This window comes from Merops nubicus, unplaced genomic scaffold (genome assembly GCF_000691845.1).
Source record: "Merops nubicus isolate BGI_N331 unplaced genomic scaffold, ASM69184v1 scaffold23056, whole genome shotgun sequence".
NCBI lineage: Eukaryota > Metazoa > Chordata > Aves > Coraciiformes > Meropidae > Merops > Merops nubicus.
The window spans coordinates 1-18,752 of NW_008613248.1; the positions used below are offsets into that span (position 1 = coordinate 1).

General features: G+C 40.4%; 1 protein-coding gene across 1 annotated transcript; it reads left to right on the top strand.

Moving 5' to 3' along the window:
* Window positions 1-702: 702 nt before the first annotated feature.
* NOC3L (nucleolar complex associated 3 homolog (S. cerevisiae)) lies at window positions 703-18,010 on the top strand (the record flags this gene model as incomplete). Its single annotated transcript, XM_008941851.1, has 21 exons — window positions 703-753; window positions 1,998-2,205; window positions 2,625-2,748; window positions 5,615-5,772; window positions 5,884-5,940; window positions 6,957-7,087; window positions 7,724-7,885; window positions 8,666-8,759; window positions 8,970-9,145; window positions 9,365-9,493; window positions 9,773-9,904; window positions 10,256-10,336; window positions 11,305-11,405; window positions 11,873-11,945; window positions 12,027-12,090; window positions 12,178-12,249; window positions 13,196-13,377; window positions 13,613-13,741; window positions 14,033-14,130; window positions 15,932-16,016; window positions 17,760-18,010. Coding segments are annotated over 21 exons (2,439 nt in total), but the record flags the coding sequence as incomplete, so codon positions are not given.
* Between the last annotated feature and the right edge of the window lie 742 nt (window positions 18,011-18,752).

An 18,752-nucleotide genomic window follows, 5' to 3' on the forward strand; every position in this document is an offset into this window, starting at 1 on the left:
CGGGGCGCGTGGTAAAGCGGCGTGGTCTGCGGCGTGCGCCCCTCCGGCCGCTTGGGTGCGAGCGGCGCCGGGGGAGGAGCAGGGTCCCAGTGTTTTCTAGGCCGGGCATTGCTGCCCGCGGCTGTTGTAGCCCCGCGCTGGGTGCAGGGCAGGGGACCAGCGTTGCTTCGGTCTCTTCAGCGATTTCCCGGGAGTTAAAACTACAAAGGGAAGCTGAAGGTGAACTGAGCAAAACTTCTAAGTTCACAGAACCATAGAATGCGAAGGAAGCTCAAAAGGTCATCTAGTCCAACCCCCCTGCAGTAAGCAGGGACATCCTCAGCTAGATCAGGTTGCTCAGAGCCTCACCAAGCCTGACCTCGAATGTCTCCAGGGATGGGGCATCCACCTCCTCTCTGGCAGCCTGCTCCAGTGTTTCACCACCCTCATAGTAAATAGCTTCCTCCTAATGTCTAATCTAATTCTACCTTGCTTGAGTTTAAAACTATTGCCCCATATCCTGTCACTAAACACCCTTGTAAGCAGTCCTGCCCCAACTTTCCTGTAGACCCCCTTCAGGTACTGGAAGGCCACCATAAGTTCTCCCTGGAGCCTTCTCTTCTCTAGGCTGCTCAACCCCAGCTCTCTCAGCCTGTCTTTGTAGGAGAGGTGCTCCAGCCCTCTGATAATTTTTGTGGCCCTCCTCTGGACCCTTTCTAACAGGTCAATGTCTTTCCTATGCTAAGGACTCCAGATCTGAACACAGTACTCCAGGTGAGGTCTAGTCAGAGCATAGTAGAGGGGTAGAATCTCTTCCCTCTTTCTGCTGGCCACACTTCTTTTGATGCAACCCAGTCCATGATTGGCTGTTTGGGCTGCGAGAACCAACTTTCTATTGCCCCATATCCTGTCACTAAACACCCTTGTAAGCAGTCCTGCCCCAACTTTCCTGTAGACCCCCTTCAGGTACTGGAAGGCCACCATAAGTTCTCCCTGGAGCCTTCTCTTCTCTAGGCTGCTCAACCCCAGCTCTCTCAGCCTGTCTTTGTAGGAGAGGTGCTCCAGCCCTCTGATAATTTTTGTGGCCCTCCTCTGGACCCTTTCTAACAGGTCACTGTCTTTCCTGTGCTGAGGACTCCAGAGCTGGACACAGTACTCCAGCTGACATCTCACCAGAGCAGAGCAGAAGGGCAGAATCACTTCTCTCAGTCTGCTGGCCACACTTGCTTTTGATGCAGCCCAGTACGTGATTTGCCTTCTGGGCTGTAAGCAGGCACTATTGGCTCGTGTCCAGCTTTTCATCCACCAGTAGTCCCAAATCCTTTTCTGCAGGGCTGCTCTCAATAACAGTATCCCCAGCCTGTATTGATAATGAGCATTGCCTCTATCCAGGTGCAGGACCTTGCACTTGGCCTTGTTGCACCTCATGAAGTTCATGTGGGCCCACTTCTTAAGCTCGTGCAGGTCCCTCTGGGTGACGTGCCATCCCTCTGGCATGTCAGTCTCGCCACTCAGCTTGGTGTCATCTCCCAACTTGCACTCAGTCCCACTGATCCCACTCAATCTATCAGTGAAGATTTTAAGCATTACTGGTCCCAGTACCCTCTGAATCCAACCATCCAGCCAATTCCTTATCCACCTAACAGTCCATCCATCAAATCTGTATTTTTCTAACTTAGAGAGGAGGATGTTGTGGGGGACCATGTCAAAGGCCTTGTAGAAGTCCAGATAGATTACATCTATGGCTTCCCTTGTCCACTGATGTAGTCACTCTGTTAACACATTTGAGGAGTTCCACACGGGTCCAGCAACTTGTCCCCTTGCTAAAGACGCATCTCCCCCTGCTAGGGCCCTAATCCCATGGGTAGATTTGGAGCTAACTTGATTACAGTGTTTGGAAGAAACACATTGTAAAGCCCTAGTGGATACATGAACCTAATGAGGTGTGAAACGGTGACATAAATTTCATAAAGGCTATGAACCTGTCAGTTACTTGTAGTTTTCTGTATGTTTCCTAGAGAAGAAACAAAAAACAAGTTCCCAGCTTTCGCAAGTTACTGAGGACTAGTAAAATAAAACTTGACAACAAATTAAAGAATAAACAGTACAAGCAGCAGAGTGCTGCTAAGAAGTATCGAAAAGAACAAAAGAAGCTAAGGGAAGCTGTCAGAGATGCTATCTCTAGAAAACCTTTTCCATTGGAAGAATGCAAGAAAAAACAAGTTGGTAAGTGTGCAGAGTTATTTTTCTAAGTGAGAAGGTGTGATGGTTGCTAAATACCCTGCTGCTTCATGTTGTAAAATTATGTAAAGAAAACAACATTTCGTTTTCTGTATACCAATAATTGCTGTTCTTGTTTAAAGGAAAGAAAATGAGAGTGATGAAAGCTATAAAATGTAGCCATTCTAGCAGAAAGACAGTTGGAGATGGTAGAGATGTGTTTGCTCTGATCATTATTGAATGTCACAAGAAAGAGGCAGTTCTCTGGGATAACACAAAACACGTGCATGAAGGTTGATGAGTTCTGGGTTGAACTAGAAGGTATGAAAGGTGTAGAATAGACTCACAGGTGTAGGCAGAGTTAGGTTTTCAAGTTTGATTGTTTGTACAGGATCTTAATCTGTACACATCATCTTCTAAAATAGCTGGGAAACGGGAGGAAGAAGAAGAAGATGCTCTTCCACTGGACATGATGGATGAAGATGACTTACAATTAATTGAAGATTTGGCTCAAAAGGCTTCCTTTCTAACCAGAGATCTTTCTTCTGAGTAAGTGTTGTGATGTCTACTTTTCATACTAATTAATCTTTGTGCGGTTAATGTACAATTAATATGTAACGTAACATGTATCAGGAGGTTGCTTTCAGTCTGTGTTCTTTAGTGTTTCCTTAAACACTAAATTAGAACTGCAGGGAAACACCAGTCTGTCAGCACATTCAGTATTAATGCATTGATGTGTATCAGTACATTCACCTGCTCTGCCTGACCTTGAAGCTGCTGTTCCTACACAGTATTCCTTCCCCAGAGGTCTCTGACTGTGAGATGAGTAGCATTCCTTCAACTGAAATAACTGCTTTAATCTGCATATCATCTTATTTTTTTCCTGTATAGAGTATTCAAGATGTTCCGTGGACTTTGGGCCACTATACTTTTCTTACTGCATTGCAAATTCCTGTTAAAAAAAAATAATGTTCTGGATGCCATGTCTGCAAACATGCAACACCAAAACATTCATACTAAATGGACAGTGTCCCTAGCTGTGGAATTGTCTTTACAAATACACTTCTGCAGAGTGGTCTGATTACATGACTGACTGAAAACCTTGCCTTTTTTGATGAATGTGAAAAGACTGTATGCCTAGCTGCTGCAGGGTGGTTTTAATTCTCCTTGTAAACTTCAGTTTTCTTTAGTTCTGGAGTTGTTTCAGACTAAATGTTGAAATGACCAAAAAATATTTTTTATTGCTTTCAAGAATCATAGAATACTAGGTCAGAAGGGACCTCAAGATTCATCTATTCCAACCTTTCTTGGCAAAAACGTGGTCTAGACAAGATGGCCCAGCACTCTGTCCAGCCAAAGCTTGAAAGTGTCCTGTATTGGGGAATCCACCACATCCCTGGGGAGGTTATTCCAGTGGGTGATTATTCTCCCTGTGAAAAAATTTCATCTTGTGTCCAATTGGAATATCCCTAGGATTAACTTGTACCCATTACCCTTTGTCTTTTCTATGTGACTCCTTGTAAAAAGGGAGTCTCCCTCTTCTTTGTAGCCACCCTTTAAATACTGGAGCACGATGATAAGGTCTCCCCTAAGACTTTTTTTCTCAAGGCAGAACAAACCCAGTTCTCTCAGCCTTTCCTCATATGGCAGCTTCCCAGTCCTTTGATCATCAAAGAAGAGAGAGCATTTCTTGTAGCTTTTTTTTTCCCACTAATTCCAGTATAAATTAATTTGTTAATGCTGATTATAGTTACTAATTAAAAATTTATTGTAGTTTCTAAGGAAAGTAGTAAGTGGCTTTTTATCTCCAGAGTTGTAATTGTGCTGTACTGTACTGTGTGGTCCCTTGCAGCCATGTTGCAAGGTCTTAAATTAAAAGCGTTGTACTTTAAAACTTCCCCTTCCCGCAACTAACTGAATGTCATGTAAAACTCAAAATTTATTGTGTGTTTTTATTTAGTGACATTTTGCAAGATGCAGTTCTTTGTGTCTTGCATTCATTAGGACAAGGCGTTTTTAGAATGGTGGAAAAAAAACACATAAGTAGTTGCTCCTTTACCTGTACCCTGGTTTGGGATAAATAGAACTGGTTCTGCTCAATAATTTTGCCTTATAACTAAAACTCTTCTAATTAACTACTCTGTCTGAATTACAAGTGGGACATCTTCATGAAGACACTGGACTGTTTGGCCAGTGAGAGGGTCCTAGTTCTGCTTGCCTGCTGGCTGCTGGAGGCCTTCGAGGCAGCACTTTAGTGAGCCTCTTCAGCCCAGCCAGGGCACCTGCTCATGCAGTCAGGGAGCACAGTGTGGAGGGAGGCAGGAAAAACAGCACTCTGTCCTAGGTGAGAGAGGCTGTCCTGAGATCTTGTATTCTAAATTTTTTAATATTTTAAGGCTGAAATCACTTCTCTGAAGGATGTTTGCCTTTACAAGCTTCATCTGATTTGTTCACTGTTGCCTTACTTAGAAGAGTCCCTGAGTCCCTTACTGTGACATGAATGGGGGCAGAGCTATTTCAGAACCCCTCAGCTAGTGCTGGGGTTACCAAATGTCTGGTACAACCCTGAATTCCCTTGTTTTCACAGCAGCTGTATCTTCTTCATGCTCAACAGATCAGTCACAGATGGTAGGATTCCTGTGCTCATTGAGTAGAATTTGGGTACACAGGAAAGGTTTGATCTGCACAAGGACAGCAAGACTGGTGCACTGTCCTTACAATGCACACACAGAGTGACAGTGTTGTGTCTGTGGGGCATCTGAATAGACTCTGGGATGTAAAAGTACTTCTCATACATGTGATTTTTACTCTCTGAGGCCTAGCAGTCTCTGAGCCCAGAGCTTTCAGAGCCCTTCAGATGTCCATAGTTGAAACTCTGCCCCTTATGGAACAAAAGCAATGTTCCTGTTATAAGGCAGATGGTGTGGCTTCAACAATGTGATTCTTCATCCCTGACTTTTAGTTTTTTAATGAGATAAACAGATAACACACTTCATAGTGTGCATGCACTATAAATGGTTACACCATTTAATGTGTTTTTTTTGTAAATCCAAAATCTGCGTGAGCACTTTGCATGTGTGTGTTTACACTCATATGCTAATGTTACAAAATGCATGAAGTTGGCTGACCTGCCAGATTCTCATTTTGTCTTTACTCATTTCACATTTAGTTTCCACTAAAAAGAAGATGGGAAAACTGTATTGCCCTGAATTCAAAGGTCATATGCAGATTAACATTGTTTGATTGAGTGGTAACTGGTGCTGTCAATGGTGAGCACACTCAAACATTCCACTAAATAAGATCAGCCATTGTTTATTTTTCTAAATGCAGACACCTAATCCAGTTAGTATACTGTCAGACATGGTTCTTGTCTAACTTGATAGCTAATTTATTTAGTTTGCCTTGTGTTTTTCAGTGAACCTGTTCATATCAAAAAAAGAAAGCATGAAAGTGTGATTGACAAATATGAGAAGGTGCCAAGACGCATGCAGACTGAGCCAGAAAAAGAACTCATCCATTTGCTCCCCATCAAAGACAAGGGTGGCATTATTCCCCAAACTGTGGAAAAGCCAGGTAGGACACAGATTCTGGAATCAGTATAGTAGCCAAGATGTATATAATGTTTTCTTTTGAAGTTCCTCAGTATTTAGTATATTCTTGACACTAGACACTTTATTTTTTCAGTTCACAATGTTGCAGAGGGTGAAGAAGAGGACACTGAAGAAATGGAGGAAGCAGAGGGTGATAAAACATTATGTTTGTTTTTTGTTGTTTGATCGTTTGTTTTTCCAAATCACTGACACATCTGAAGAGTATTTTGCTATTCCCTAAGGAAGTTTGTAATTTAAGTGTGTTTTGTTTAGCATATTTTTTAACGTGTTCGTTGCCAGGTTGCCCTCAAAGCATGACAGTGATTCAGAGGTTGCTTTCTCACCTGTTAGGATCCCACGTCCTGAGGAACAACTGGCTTCAGAATATCTCTTTTAAATTAATTTGATTTGCATATGGAGCTGATGTTTGCATGGAGTTCCTTGTATCAGTTGTGTCATCTTTGCTAGTGAGAGGGGAAATCTTGGTATTATTTAAAGAATATATGCTGTGGTTCTAGTTTGATTACTCTGAGATAATTTTGAAATGCAGTTCAGGACACTGACTTGTGTAGGCTTTTGAGTGTCTGTCTTTGAATTTTTTTACTTAAAATATCAGTATACCAAGACATTCAGATTTTGATTTACAGTTTGCTATCCAGTTAAGAGTCATATTCAAATAACAGTTGCAGTTGTAACTCTGCCAATTCCAGGTCATTATTCTCTAATCGGGTATTGAGGAAGAGAATCCTTGTAGCAAAATAATACTCAGAAGACACAAATAAAACAGTGATATTTTTAAAAGGAAAAGCAAATGGTGGATAATTTGCTGCAAATTGCAGAGCACTGTAATTTCTTGGCACAGTTGAGGTCATATCTTGAGTTTATATGTTCCCACTGTACTACCATTTGCAGATTCAAAAACATTTGGTCCATTTTTTTTTGCAAGTATAAGATTTTGGAGCGAGCAAAAATTAATCTGTGGGTTAATATAAGCTCTAACAAGGTCACTCTTAAAGCTTCTTTTACTGTGGAACTGTGTGTATTATTCTTGCATGGGGTTATTGGGGTACTCATGTGAAATACAGTATCTAGAACTATTTGCAACATGGTATTTGTTAAGCCACTTCCTTAGTGTCTCCCTTTTCTAACTCTGACACCTTCTGGTAGACTCCAGTGAGGAACCCCTGCCTGCTCTCACTCCTGAGGAGATGGCTGCTAAAAGGAGGGAAAAGCTGCAGGAAAGGAAGATGCACATCGCTGCCTTAGCATCTGCCATTCTCTCTGAGCCAGACAACAATGTAGGTAGCAGTTACTAAAGAAGCATGTATGTGTGCCTGTGTTGTGTAGTAAGTCCATAATTAAAGACCAAACAGTAGCAAAGGCAGAAAAATACAAAGGTAGAACAAGGAAAAAGGTCAGTGCTGTATCACTTCCCAGGGAGCAGCTAACAGTGAAACTGCCCCACGAGTTGGTAAGAAGGTTTGAATTGGGTGAAGATCCTGTGACTGTTTTCTCTGTTCAGGAGTGGTTTGTCCCTTTGAACACTTGGGGCTTTAGGAATAATGCTGCCTGTGCTATTTCCTGTCCCAGCTACCTTGTTCCATAAGCATGACCTCCTTAGTTAAGCTCTGATTTCAGTTGTCTGTGTTTCAGGATATGCTAGTAATTTTCTAGAATTCTGTGCAAGTTTGTAATAGCAGGACAGTTTGAACTTTCCTAAGATAAAAATTTTTATTGGGATATCTAGTATTTCTTGGCTCTTCAGGTGATGCTAAGTAGAGTTTGAGTAGCTGCTGAGTTAACGGCTTTCCCTTTCTAGTATTTAAAAATGAGGCACTTTTCTTGTGGGAAACTTGCTGGAGCGTACGTTGTGCTTGTATACTTGGTTTGAGGATGATTTTCAGCTGACTTTATCTCCCTCTTCCGTTAATCAGATTAAAAAGTTGAAGGAGCTGCGTGCCATGCTGATGGAGCAGGATCCTAACGTGGCTGTGATTGTTCGGAAGCTGGTCATGGTCTCTTTGATGGAGATATTCAAGGATATTGTGCCTTCTTATAAAATTCGACCTCTGACTGAAATGGAAAAGGCTACCAAGGTAAAATACTGAATTTCTTTGTAGAGTACTGTGACTAGTTCTGGTTTTTTTCAATTTATATAAAATACTAATGCAGATTTGATTCATATAAAATAATAGCTTTGAGCAAAAGATGACAAATGCACAAATAGTAAAACTAACTGTGACACTTTCAGGGGCAGAGGTCTTTGTTTTGAACCTGTAATTGTTGTGTAATTCCTTCAGTAAGTAGGTAATGTGCTTGTGGTAATGGAGGGAAAAAATAGTGTATGAAAGTTGTAAACCAAACCTAGGGTGAAAGTAGTATATCAAGCCTGGGTGACGTTCTTCATAAACCTTGTAATAAGATGGTGTTTTGTGTCACACAGAAGGGAACTAGAAAGAAAGCAAATTGTGCAACATTGTCACCTACCTGGCACAGATTTCTTTGAAAAGTGTTTCAATAATTTACTGAACAAATGCAGAGTAACTTGTTTTCTGGAGCTTGTTTTTAACCTTCAGAAGGCTTTCTGAATACAGGTAGTGCAGTTTAAAGTCATGGCTTTAAAATCACATCTAGTTGAAAATTTCAGTTCAGTCTCTATAGTGAAGTAGGCCTAGTTGGAAAAGACCTTCTCTGTGCAGCAACATATACAGAAATACATAGGAATAATTTATTTTTAATACAGTTCTAGGAATAACTTTCTAGAAGAAAAGAATACTTAGATATCTGATATTTGTTTAAAAACTTTTTTTTTTCAGTATTGGCTAATTTCAGGATTTAGCTCTCCAAATAAAATTTCATTTATGATCTGTTTACAGGTTAAAAAAGCAACTCAGAAACTGAGAGAATTTGAAGAAGGCCTTGTGAGCCAGTATAAATTTTACTTGGAAAATCTGGAACAAACGATTAAAGGTACAGTCAACATTTCCCATTTTTTGTAGTAAAGGCACAATCGTGGCATCACACTTTGCATCCTCTGATTGAATGCTACCTGCTGTAGTTGACATAGTACTTGCATTAAATATGCAGGAGAATGCCTGCAGTAACTAAAAATGTAAATACTTAGAAGCTGCTCTACACTACATTCTGAACAGTAATAGCTAAAAATAATATTTTCTGCAGACTGGAAACAAAGAAAGTTGAAGAAAAGCAATGTCATCTCGTTAAAAGCATATAAAGGTCTGGCAGAGATAGCAGTGAAGTGTCTGTGTGAGCTGCTCGTGGCCCTACCCCACTTTAACTTCCACAATAACATTATTGTTCTCATTGTTCCACTCATGAATGATACATCAAAAATGGTAAGTCATTTTCTGATAGGCAAAGAGATCTTGTTTTGCATGAAAAAAATAAATCTATTTCTGAGCTTTATTTCACAATATCAAGATCTTGTGGCCATATCTTTTTGCTGTTTTACAAGCTGTGTCCACTTTCTTTTTAGTAAATAACACCACTACTATCAGTTAGCTGCTGTTGTGGACCTGGCTTTACAGAAGAATTTGTTTGAATTCACTTTTCAGATTTCTGACCTGTGCGTTGAGGCCGTTAAGAAGCTCTTTAAACAAGACAAGTTGGGCTACGCTTCACTTGGCGTAGTCAAGGTCATTTCTGGCCTTGTGAGGGGTAGAAATTACGATGTCAGACCTGAGGTAAGAGTCTTTCTGTTGTACTACACAATTTATTTTTTGGCAGTGGTTTAAAAAAAAATCTGAAGTTGAAGTTAGGGCAGCTGCTGGCTGCAGAGAAGCAGAACTTCCTCACTCTGTCAGAACACAGGCAGCTTAGGAATGGGATGAGCCAGAGGGTTAGAGAGAGAGATGGGGCAAGGCAAAGGGACTGGGAAGAGGAGATCAGATCTGGACAAGAGACATGGGTTAAGTCAGGTTAAGTGGATCAACTTTCATTGTATTTATTTTATTTTACCATAGGTGTTAAAAGTATTTCTTCACTTAAGAATTAAGGAAGTAGAATTACAAAAAGATTCTGAAGACATTGCACCAAAGAAAAAGTTCATGACGTACAAAGAGAAAAGAAAAAATCTTTCAAGAATGCAAAGAAAGGTATGAAGTGTGCCTTCTCCTTCTCTACTTAAGTGACTTTCTGTGTAGCAATTTGTTCTAGCAATGATTGCACTGCTGTTGCTGCTGCTAACTCTCAGCATCAGTGATTAGCGTTTGCATTTAGGGAATGTAATTCCTTTTTATTTTTTTTCTCTTTGGTGTTGATAATGCTTTTGATTGCTTGTTTCTGATAGGAAGGAATCTATCTAAGCTGTTTACCCTGTAGTATCACAGGGTGACCTAACTCACCAATCATGGAAGATTTGTTCTCTGGGTATCTTTGGAACCTGGATATCCAGGCTGGTTGGAAACATTCAGTCTGTTGTCTTAAAATCAACTGTATGTTTTCAGTGGAAGAAAGCAGAAGAGAAACTGGAACGAGAACTCTTGGAAGCAGAAGCATCAGAAAGTAAAGAAAAAAAACTAAAGCTAGTAAGTAATTTAGAGATTATTTTCCTATTTTTAATCATAGAATCATAGAATGTATTGGGTTGGAAGGGACCTCTGAAGATCATCTAGTCCAACCCCCTGCCATAAACAGGGACACCTCTAACTATGTCAGGCTGCTCAGAGCCTCATCCAGCCTGACCTTGAATGTCTCCAGGGATGGGGCCTCCACCACCTCTCTGGCCAACCTATTCCAGTGGTCTGTCACCCTCATACTGAAGAACTTTCTCCTAACATCTAGCCTAAACTTACCCTTTTCTAGCTTAAAGCCATTACCCCCTGTCCTGTCATTACAAATCCTTGTGAATAGTCCCTCCCCTGCTTTCTTGTAGGCCCCTTTCAGGTACTGGAAGGTTGCTATAAGGTCCCCCTGGAGCCTTCTCTTCTCCAGGCTGAACAACCCCAACTCTCTCTCAACCTGCCTTCACAGGAGGGGTGTATTTTTGCGAAGTAGCAGCTCCTAACCCGTTTGTAACCAAGTGTCTCCCCTCCATCCCAAGCTGTCAGCATTCCACACCTCTCTTGGCATCTTGCAAACATTTTGCCTGTGCCAGAGGTCTAGATTTCAGTAAACTGAGCCCTTTTGGTGTACCCAGGAAAGTCAGTGTAGCCATCCCTATTTACCTGTTCTCTGCACAAAAAGGAACTTGAATTCATCGCCGCATGCCCCCCATGGTACCTGCCTCTCAGCGTGGCCGTCAGGCAAAGGAGGAGTTTGGCTAGAATGGACTGAGGGGAAGAGAGGCTGTTTAGCTAGGCAAGTATGAGGGGACAAAGTAGGGGGCAGAAGAGAAGGACTTGAGCTTTTCAGCATAAAAAGAGCAGTGCCAGGGCTGGTCTGGAAGGCCTGAGTGCAGGCTTGGACAGAGAGAGGCATTTTCAGTTCAGTTTAAGTGAAGTAGAAATGTCTGGTTTCCATGCTTAAGCATTTTAATTTGTTTTCTTTCCTTCAGCACACAGAGACCTTGAATATTGTATTTGTAACTTACTTTAGAATACTGAAGAAAGCTCAGAAGTCTCCACTCTTGCCAGCTGTGCTAGAAGGCCTTGCAAAGTAAGAACTGAGTACACTTTCTGTTGTGTGTGTTAGAAAAGACATAAAGCACTAAAAGGATTTTTGTCTTTGAAAGGGATTGAAAAGCAGTGAGAGAAGACAGTCAGTCCCTGACAAATTTGTAGGAATTCTTTTAAGTTTTGAAGTTTCTACCTACTTTTAAAAATATTTCAATGTGATGTGAAATTTGCCATAATAGAATTGATGTGATGCAAAGCCAAGAGAGTGTGATGTGATCCCATTATTTTGTCAGATTATTTCCTGAAGAACATGACCATGTCTCAAGTGCTGTAGGGAAGCTGTGATTAGCAGTTGGGGGCTGAATCATCCATCTGTGTGAAGACAATAGGTGTTCAGCATTTGATTTAGCTCTCCTTTTAAGCTGTGGATTGTGGTAATTTGAAATACTTTGAGCTGAGTTTGCAGATAATGCCTATAGCTGAAAAATAAAATCTCTTTGATTCAAGGTTTGCTCATCTCATAAATGTGGAATTTTTTGATGACCTGTTGATTGTCCTTCATTCTCTTATTGCCTCTGGGGTAAGTTGAGCATACTTTTATTACAGTTTTCTTAAAATTAAAAGTACACTTTTGGGTACTTAATCAGTTCTGTATTCTTAGGGTTTAAGCTATCGTGAGAGTCTTCATTGCATTCTCAGTGCTTTTCATATACTCTCTGGTCAAGGTAGGAGATCTTTAAAAACAAACTTTTGCCTAATGTTTTCTGATAAATGAATGGAGTAAATATATTTATTTGGGATTATGTTAATAGGTGATGTTCTTAACATCGATCCAATGAAATTCTACACACACCTTTACAAGACACTGTTCAGCCTACATGCAGGTAAGTCCACGTTACTTTCAGTCTTTACCTAGATAATGTTTATTCTGCTTCTTTGGTATCATAGTCTTAATGTGGTGTTAATAAATTACAGTAGTTTTAAGATTCCTGAGTTCTGAAAAGATTACTGTCTGGTTTAAATCTACTTTTTTCTCAAGTTGAATATTGCACTGCTGCAGTACAAATACTGGAGGTATTATTGCAGGACATGGTAACAGGTTCTCATAATGTAATTTCATTAGGGAATCCTGAGTATGTGATCTCGGATAAGCATTTATCCTGTCCTCACTTTTAATTTTTTTACCTTATAATTGCTTTTTTCAGTGGCAACTAAAATACTTTCTATTTTTACTCTAATTCTTTCTCTAATAGATAAAAATATCTTGTTTTTTTCCTAGTAATTTAAAAATAATTTCAATCTAAATTGTTTTCTAAAATATTCTGGTTTATCGTTCTGATTTTTATAATCCTGACATAATTTTCTAATCTAAACATTCTAATAATTCTGAGGTGAATAGTTTATGAAAGAAAGGTAAAGTTTGAAATGAACATCATTTTAGTTAACTTCATAAATACATATTCACTAAGGAGGAAAGACTGAGAAAAACATTCTGCAGTTCTGGATGGGTAAAAGACAACACCTTTGCACTGTTTAAGAATTTATAAAAGATGATACAATGAATGCACTTAGGATCAAAATAATAACTGCTTCTAATATTTTTTGATGGAACGAATACTTTCTTAGAAAGGAGCACAGAAACAATGACACATTTTTTCTGTTCAAAACTGGACTATTGTTACCCAAAAAGGATGGAGGCATGTGTCTGCATCACATCAGTGCTGTTTGAACCTCCTGGCTTTCGTGCTGTTTCTCAGGTTCCAGCGTGCAGTCCATGGTAGAGTTCCTTGAAGTGGCCACTTACTCTTTGTTTGAAATTCTGCTTTTGAGGTGGTAGCAATGAGGACACAGGGATTGTGCTGCAGTGCCTGGATGTCATGTTTGCCAAGAGGAGGAAGCAAGTCTCCCAGCAGAGAGCTCTTGCTTTCCTAAAGCGACTTTCCACACTTGCTCTTCACGTGCTGCCAAACTCCAGTGTTGGCATTTTGGCAACAAACAGAGTATTAATGCAAGTAAGTTTTACGTGTTGGAATTTTCAGCTTACTAGTTAAAGGTTACTGATTTTTTTTTTGACAAATTTATTCAATGCAAAATATTTTGAAGCATCTGAAGCGAGAATGATGAAAGCACAGTATCCTTAAATGCTGCTGAGACTGAATCACATGGAATAAGTCCTGAACTTAACCCAACCATGTTATAGTTGGATGTGTAATATAAGCAACTTCATCCTTCTTTTTTGTGTTGTAGACATTCCCAAGGATGGACCTCTTACTAGACAACGAATCTCAAGGCAGTGGCATTTATCTCCCAGAACTAGATGAACCAGAGCACTGCAATGCTCAGAACACAGCTGTGTGGGAACTGCATTTACTGCAGGTTAGTGAGTAGCTGAGTGATTTGGGAAGTAAAAGTCAGCAGTAGATAGCTGCTAAATGGTTATATGCTTTACACAAAGAGAGTTTTGCTCACAGCATGACATGCTAGTGAATAAATGTATGATGGGGTGTTCTCATTAACTTAAGCCCAGAAACTGAATGATTTTTCAGTTTATCTAAAACAGAAGCAGAACCTTTCATCTTATTGAAATGGAAATAAATGTGAGAAACCATAGAAAAATACATTAGCCCTTATTCTTCAGTCAGCTGCTGCCTTCTTCCTTTCTTTCAGAGACACTATCATCCAACAGTGCAGAAATTTGCAGCTCACCTTATTGCTGGAGCTCCAACTGAAGGCTCAGCAGCTCTTCCACTTGATTTGAGCCAAAGGTGAGTTATCAAAGAGTTCTGTTTTTAAAAACAGTACCCTGAAAAGAGTAGTGCTCATACTTTATTAAAGGAATCCCTAAAAAGAATTATCCATAAAATTAAAAGATTCTGTTCTTCAAACTCATTTTCTTTGTTCTTCTGCCAGTACAGAATGTTGGCTGCCCTTTTTTTCCTTTTCTTTTGAGGCTTGTTGCCAGGCTGTGACAAGGGTAAGAATCTAAGTGCAGTGTGCTTTCTTCCCATGGGAGCAGAGTATCTGCATTCCTCAGTAGCAGCCCTGATCCGAATATGCATCAGGATCACTGAGCCGTGGCTGTCCAATGTAAACTGAAAAACAAATTGTAGTGTAAGGTCCATAGTATGTTAAATTGTAAGAAGAGCCATCCTTGGTTCAGACTAAGGATCTAATTCAGAATCCTGTCTTCAGCCGTGGCTGGAAGCAGGTGCCTCAAGAAGAGTAAATAACAGGGTAAGCATGTAAGACACACGCTCTGAGCAGGGTCCTAGCCTCCGGCTGGTTTCAGTCTGGTGGAATTCCTGAGCCTGCTGCCATTTCTGTTTAGTACTTCTGCATGGAGTTCTTTTCAAAGCTGTTCTGTGTCCCCTGAAGCAAAGTATGTATTCTGCAACCACAGAATTGTTCGGGAAGGGTTCCATGAGTCCACAGCTTGTTGAGACCTACCTCCTTTTGTTCTGAACCTGGTGCCAGCACGCATCATTTAAGAGTCCCTGGTTCTTGCTCAGGGAGGTGAAATGAAGAGTTTCCTCTAATTCTTTCTGTGCCTCACATGACGTGGTAGACCTCCGTCATATTGTCCCTTCTTCTACTGTCTCTTCTGGCTGAAGGGTTCTGGACCAGACAGAAGCTTTTCATCATCTTTGTTGCCTGTTCCTGAACTTTTACCAATTTGACTATTTCAAGATGAGGAAATTGGAGACTCAGATGCAATATTTGAGATGTGGGTGATCTGTGGATTTGCACACTGATGTAACTAATTTCTGTTCGTTCTCTTTTAAACTCCAAACAGCATTAAGGCCACAATCCCATGGAAGCATGTGTCATAGCAACAAGAATTTTTCCTTAAGTGATGACAGTGCTCAGCTCACAGGCTATATGCAAAGCTGAGATTGCTTTTCTCTCTGTTTTGTTCTTTTTTTCACACTAAAGTTCATTTGCCATTTTAATGACCACCGCATACAGGCTATTTTCAGTTCTGCACAGGTAGCTTATTCTTACTACTGCAAATAACTTGGTACTCTCCAGCTCATCTTTGTGTGTGTTGAAAAGTAAAGGTCTTGGTACAGACCTTGTGGAAATCTCTAGTTTCTTCCTGGCATTGCAAAAACAGATCATGGATTCCTGTCCTCTGTTTCCTGTCTTTTAACCGGTTCTCCTCCCATGTAATGGTCTTCCCTGTTCTGCCATGGCTGCTTACTTTTCATAGAACCCTTTGGTAAGGGACTGTTGGAAATTCTAGCAGATTGTATCATCAGCTAGGTAAACTTTATCCTCATATTTTTATTTTTTCAAATACATACAGGAAAGTGAGTGCTTGAAGGTCTGGCAACCCAACAAGACAGTTTTCTTGTCTCTCATTCCTTCTTCTGCCCCCCCCAGCTGAGTATTTAGACACAGTTTACTTGCTCTTGCATTGTTTGCTGGCTGTTGGCTTTTCCAGGTGATGCTTACAGTGAGGCCTCTTAAAGCATAGTGGAGGGGAGAAGTCACTGCTATTGGTTTGGTGAGATATTATTTGAAAATGTATCTAATACAATTTTTCTTTCACTGTTTTTGCAATAGCTCTGCTACAGAACTTTTTGAGGCATACAATATGAGAGGAATGACCTTTAATCCTCCCGTTGCATCAGTAACACCCAGAAAAAAGGTACCATCTCATCTCTCAGTGTCCTTTTGTAACCAGTTGATACACCAATTTAACCTGTATCTATCTACTGGCTCACTATGCACTGCCCAGACATTAGCACACTTAGTTTGGCCTTCTGGTTTCTCTACTTCCCGTGTCAAATATTTTTTTTACCTGGCATAAGATAACACTGACTATAAAGAAGGCAGAAAAGCTGTGAGCAAGAAAACCCAGAGCATCGGTTAATGTAGCAAGGTGAATGTGGTAGCTGTTATTTTATCTTGTGCACTTTGCAGTGGTTCAGTGCAGATTTTCTGTCCCTTTTCTGTAAAGATGAATTAATGTGTGTTCAAAACCCAGCAATAAAAAGCCATCTCTCTTTCCTTAGTGTGCATAGTTGGCAGGACAGCTGGTTTCCCAGAGCCTTTGAAGCAGTATTTAGAAGGCTACTGATCCCCATTAGTGTCACTTTGTAGCTTTAAAGTGTAAATTTGAAAGGAACCAAGAGATAATGTATAATGAGGAGAAATGGGTGAACACTCCTTAGATCCTCAGCACTGGATGTGTTCCAGATGCCAGCTGGATGCATGTCCGGTGAATGCTCTGTCCTTTAAAAAGTGAGTTAACTTTCCTTCTTCCCAATGAAAGCATTATAACCTATTAACCTTGCTAGTGCCTCCAATCTGTAACTCAGTGATGACAATTAAAGCCTTGAGAGCATTTTTTTTTTTTCCATTTTATAGAAGCAGCTTCTGAAACTATTTGTACTTACTCTCTCTGGCCTTTTACAATGACTTCTTGATGTGTCTGTCCTGCTAGGGTGTGAGGTTAGCAGCTCTGACAGAACAAAGCTGGGAGCAGCAAACAGGAGAGAGATTTGTGTAGTGCTTGAGTAAGGAAATACCCAAGCTTTTTAAGGTAGCCAAAACAAAGGAAGAGGAAGGTAACAGAACAAACTGTCCACAAGTGGTTATAATGCACATAACTGGGAAGAGTGCCTTGAAGTCTTGCCTGCTCTCAGGCTGCTTGATTCATTTAACAAATTTTGGCAGTATCTAAGTTTTACCCTATCTATCCTGCCTGTTTTTCTCTGTGCCACGCTGCCGTTGTCTGTCAGCGTTTCCCTCTGTTGACACAAGGTCTGAATTGGAAAGAACATCTTACCCTGTGCACCACTAAAGAGAGGATCTCATTTGTCCTTGAGTGCACAAATACTTAACTCTAGTGAGTGTTAAGACTTTAAGAGGGAGCTAAAACTCGTGTGTATGACCTTCCTGGTCTGAGCACCAGGAGAGAGCAGTGTGCTCCAGCTGAGGCTGCAGGCAGGAGGGATCTCTGGGGGCAGTGTCAGGGATTCCTTGCTGGCTCACAGCCTCTCCTGTTAGCATTACTGCTTCCACTGGCCCGTGGATCAGAGGTGCTTGATCTGTTTTGCTCAGGGGTGTTGAATGGGAAGCAGTGTAAGTGCTGTTAGAACTGGGAGCTGTGGCTATGTGTAGAAGGTATTCTAAAGCTCAGTTTACAACAAAACAAAAAAAGTCCTCACCAAAGCCATGAGCTTATGAAGCCCTGCCTGAGACGTTGCTTTGTTGCTAGGTAGGTGAAACTTCTGGCAGGCCAGATGTAGGTGAGCTGCCAGTTCCATAGGTCTAGTCTAGATGACCAGGGGCATGGGAGGGAAACAAGACTGCTAATTTAAGCAATGCATGGAAAATACATACTGGCCTTGTTTCATAATGGAATCAATATTTTGTAATTTTTCAGGATACATTCTCACAAATGGATTCATTTATAGATGAAGAGCTAAACAAACAGCTTCAACAACACATCAGTGAGACTGTTGTTCACAAACCCTTGGATTTTGCTAAACACTTGAAGGCATCATCTTTGGTGTAACTGTCTCTATCAACCATGTTCAGTTGGCTTCTTAAGTATGGAAAAAGATGGACTGAAAGAAAGTTTCACTGATCATTAAAGGAATTCAAGTAGGCTTTTCTTTGAATGTAAACACACAAAAAAAAATGTAACAGCAGTTTTTCCACAGTTACAAGGCCTGGCTGCTTAGCCACTGGGCCCATGTTCTCAGGGCTTGGGAACCACAATGATCAGTCACATTGGTAATTTAAAGATACAGACCCAGGTCACTTAAAAATTTGTTTGCAACCACACATTTTTGGTGATATATTTTCTATTTTTTTTTAACAGAATATAGATGTGTTCCTGAGAAATCACTAGGTTGATAAATTAATAAATATTTCAGAAATTTTAACATAATATTGACTTTTTTATGTTTAATATACCTAGAGATTTGGAATATGTATTGCATTTTTTTTCTGTTTTTCTGCTGATGTCTCCTAACCATTTATCTCATCTTGAAATGATTTTGCATTTGGTGGGCTTTTTTTTCCTCTGATGAAACCTGGTATTGAGAAATTGAAATTACTGAATTCCAGTTGTAAACTGTCATCATGTTTGAATGCTCTACTACAAAGTCTTCAAAAAAACATTACTGTCAAGAATATTGGACAAATTCAAGGTAAGAATTTCAGTCTTTATTTTATCTTGAAGTAACGTTCTCCTCATTCCCCAAATATTAGTTATTGCTTGGTTGTTTTAGAATTCATTTGCAGCTACACAATGTCTTTGCAAACAGTAAGTAAAATACATGAAATAACTGAAAAGTGAAGACTGGCTTCATGTGAGTTCCATTCTACAGGGGAGTGTGTTGGGCTGACCCTGGCTGGCAGCTAACACATT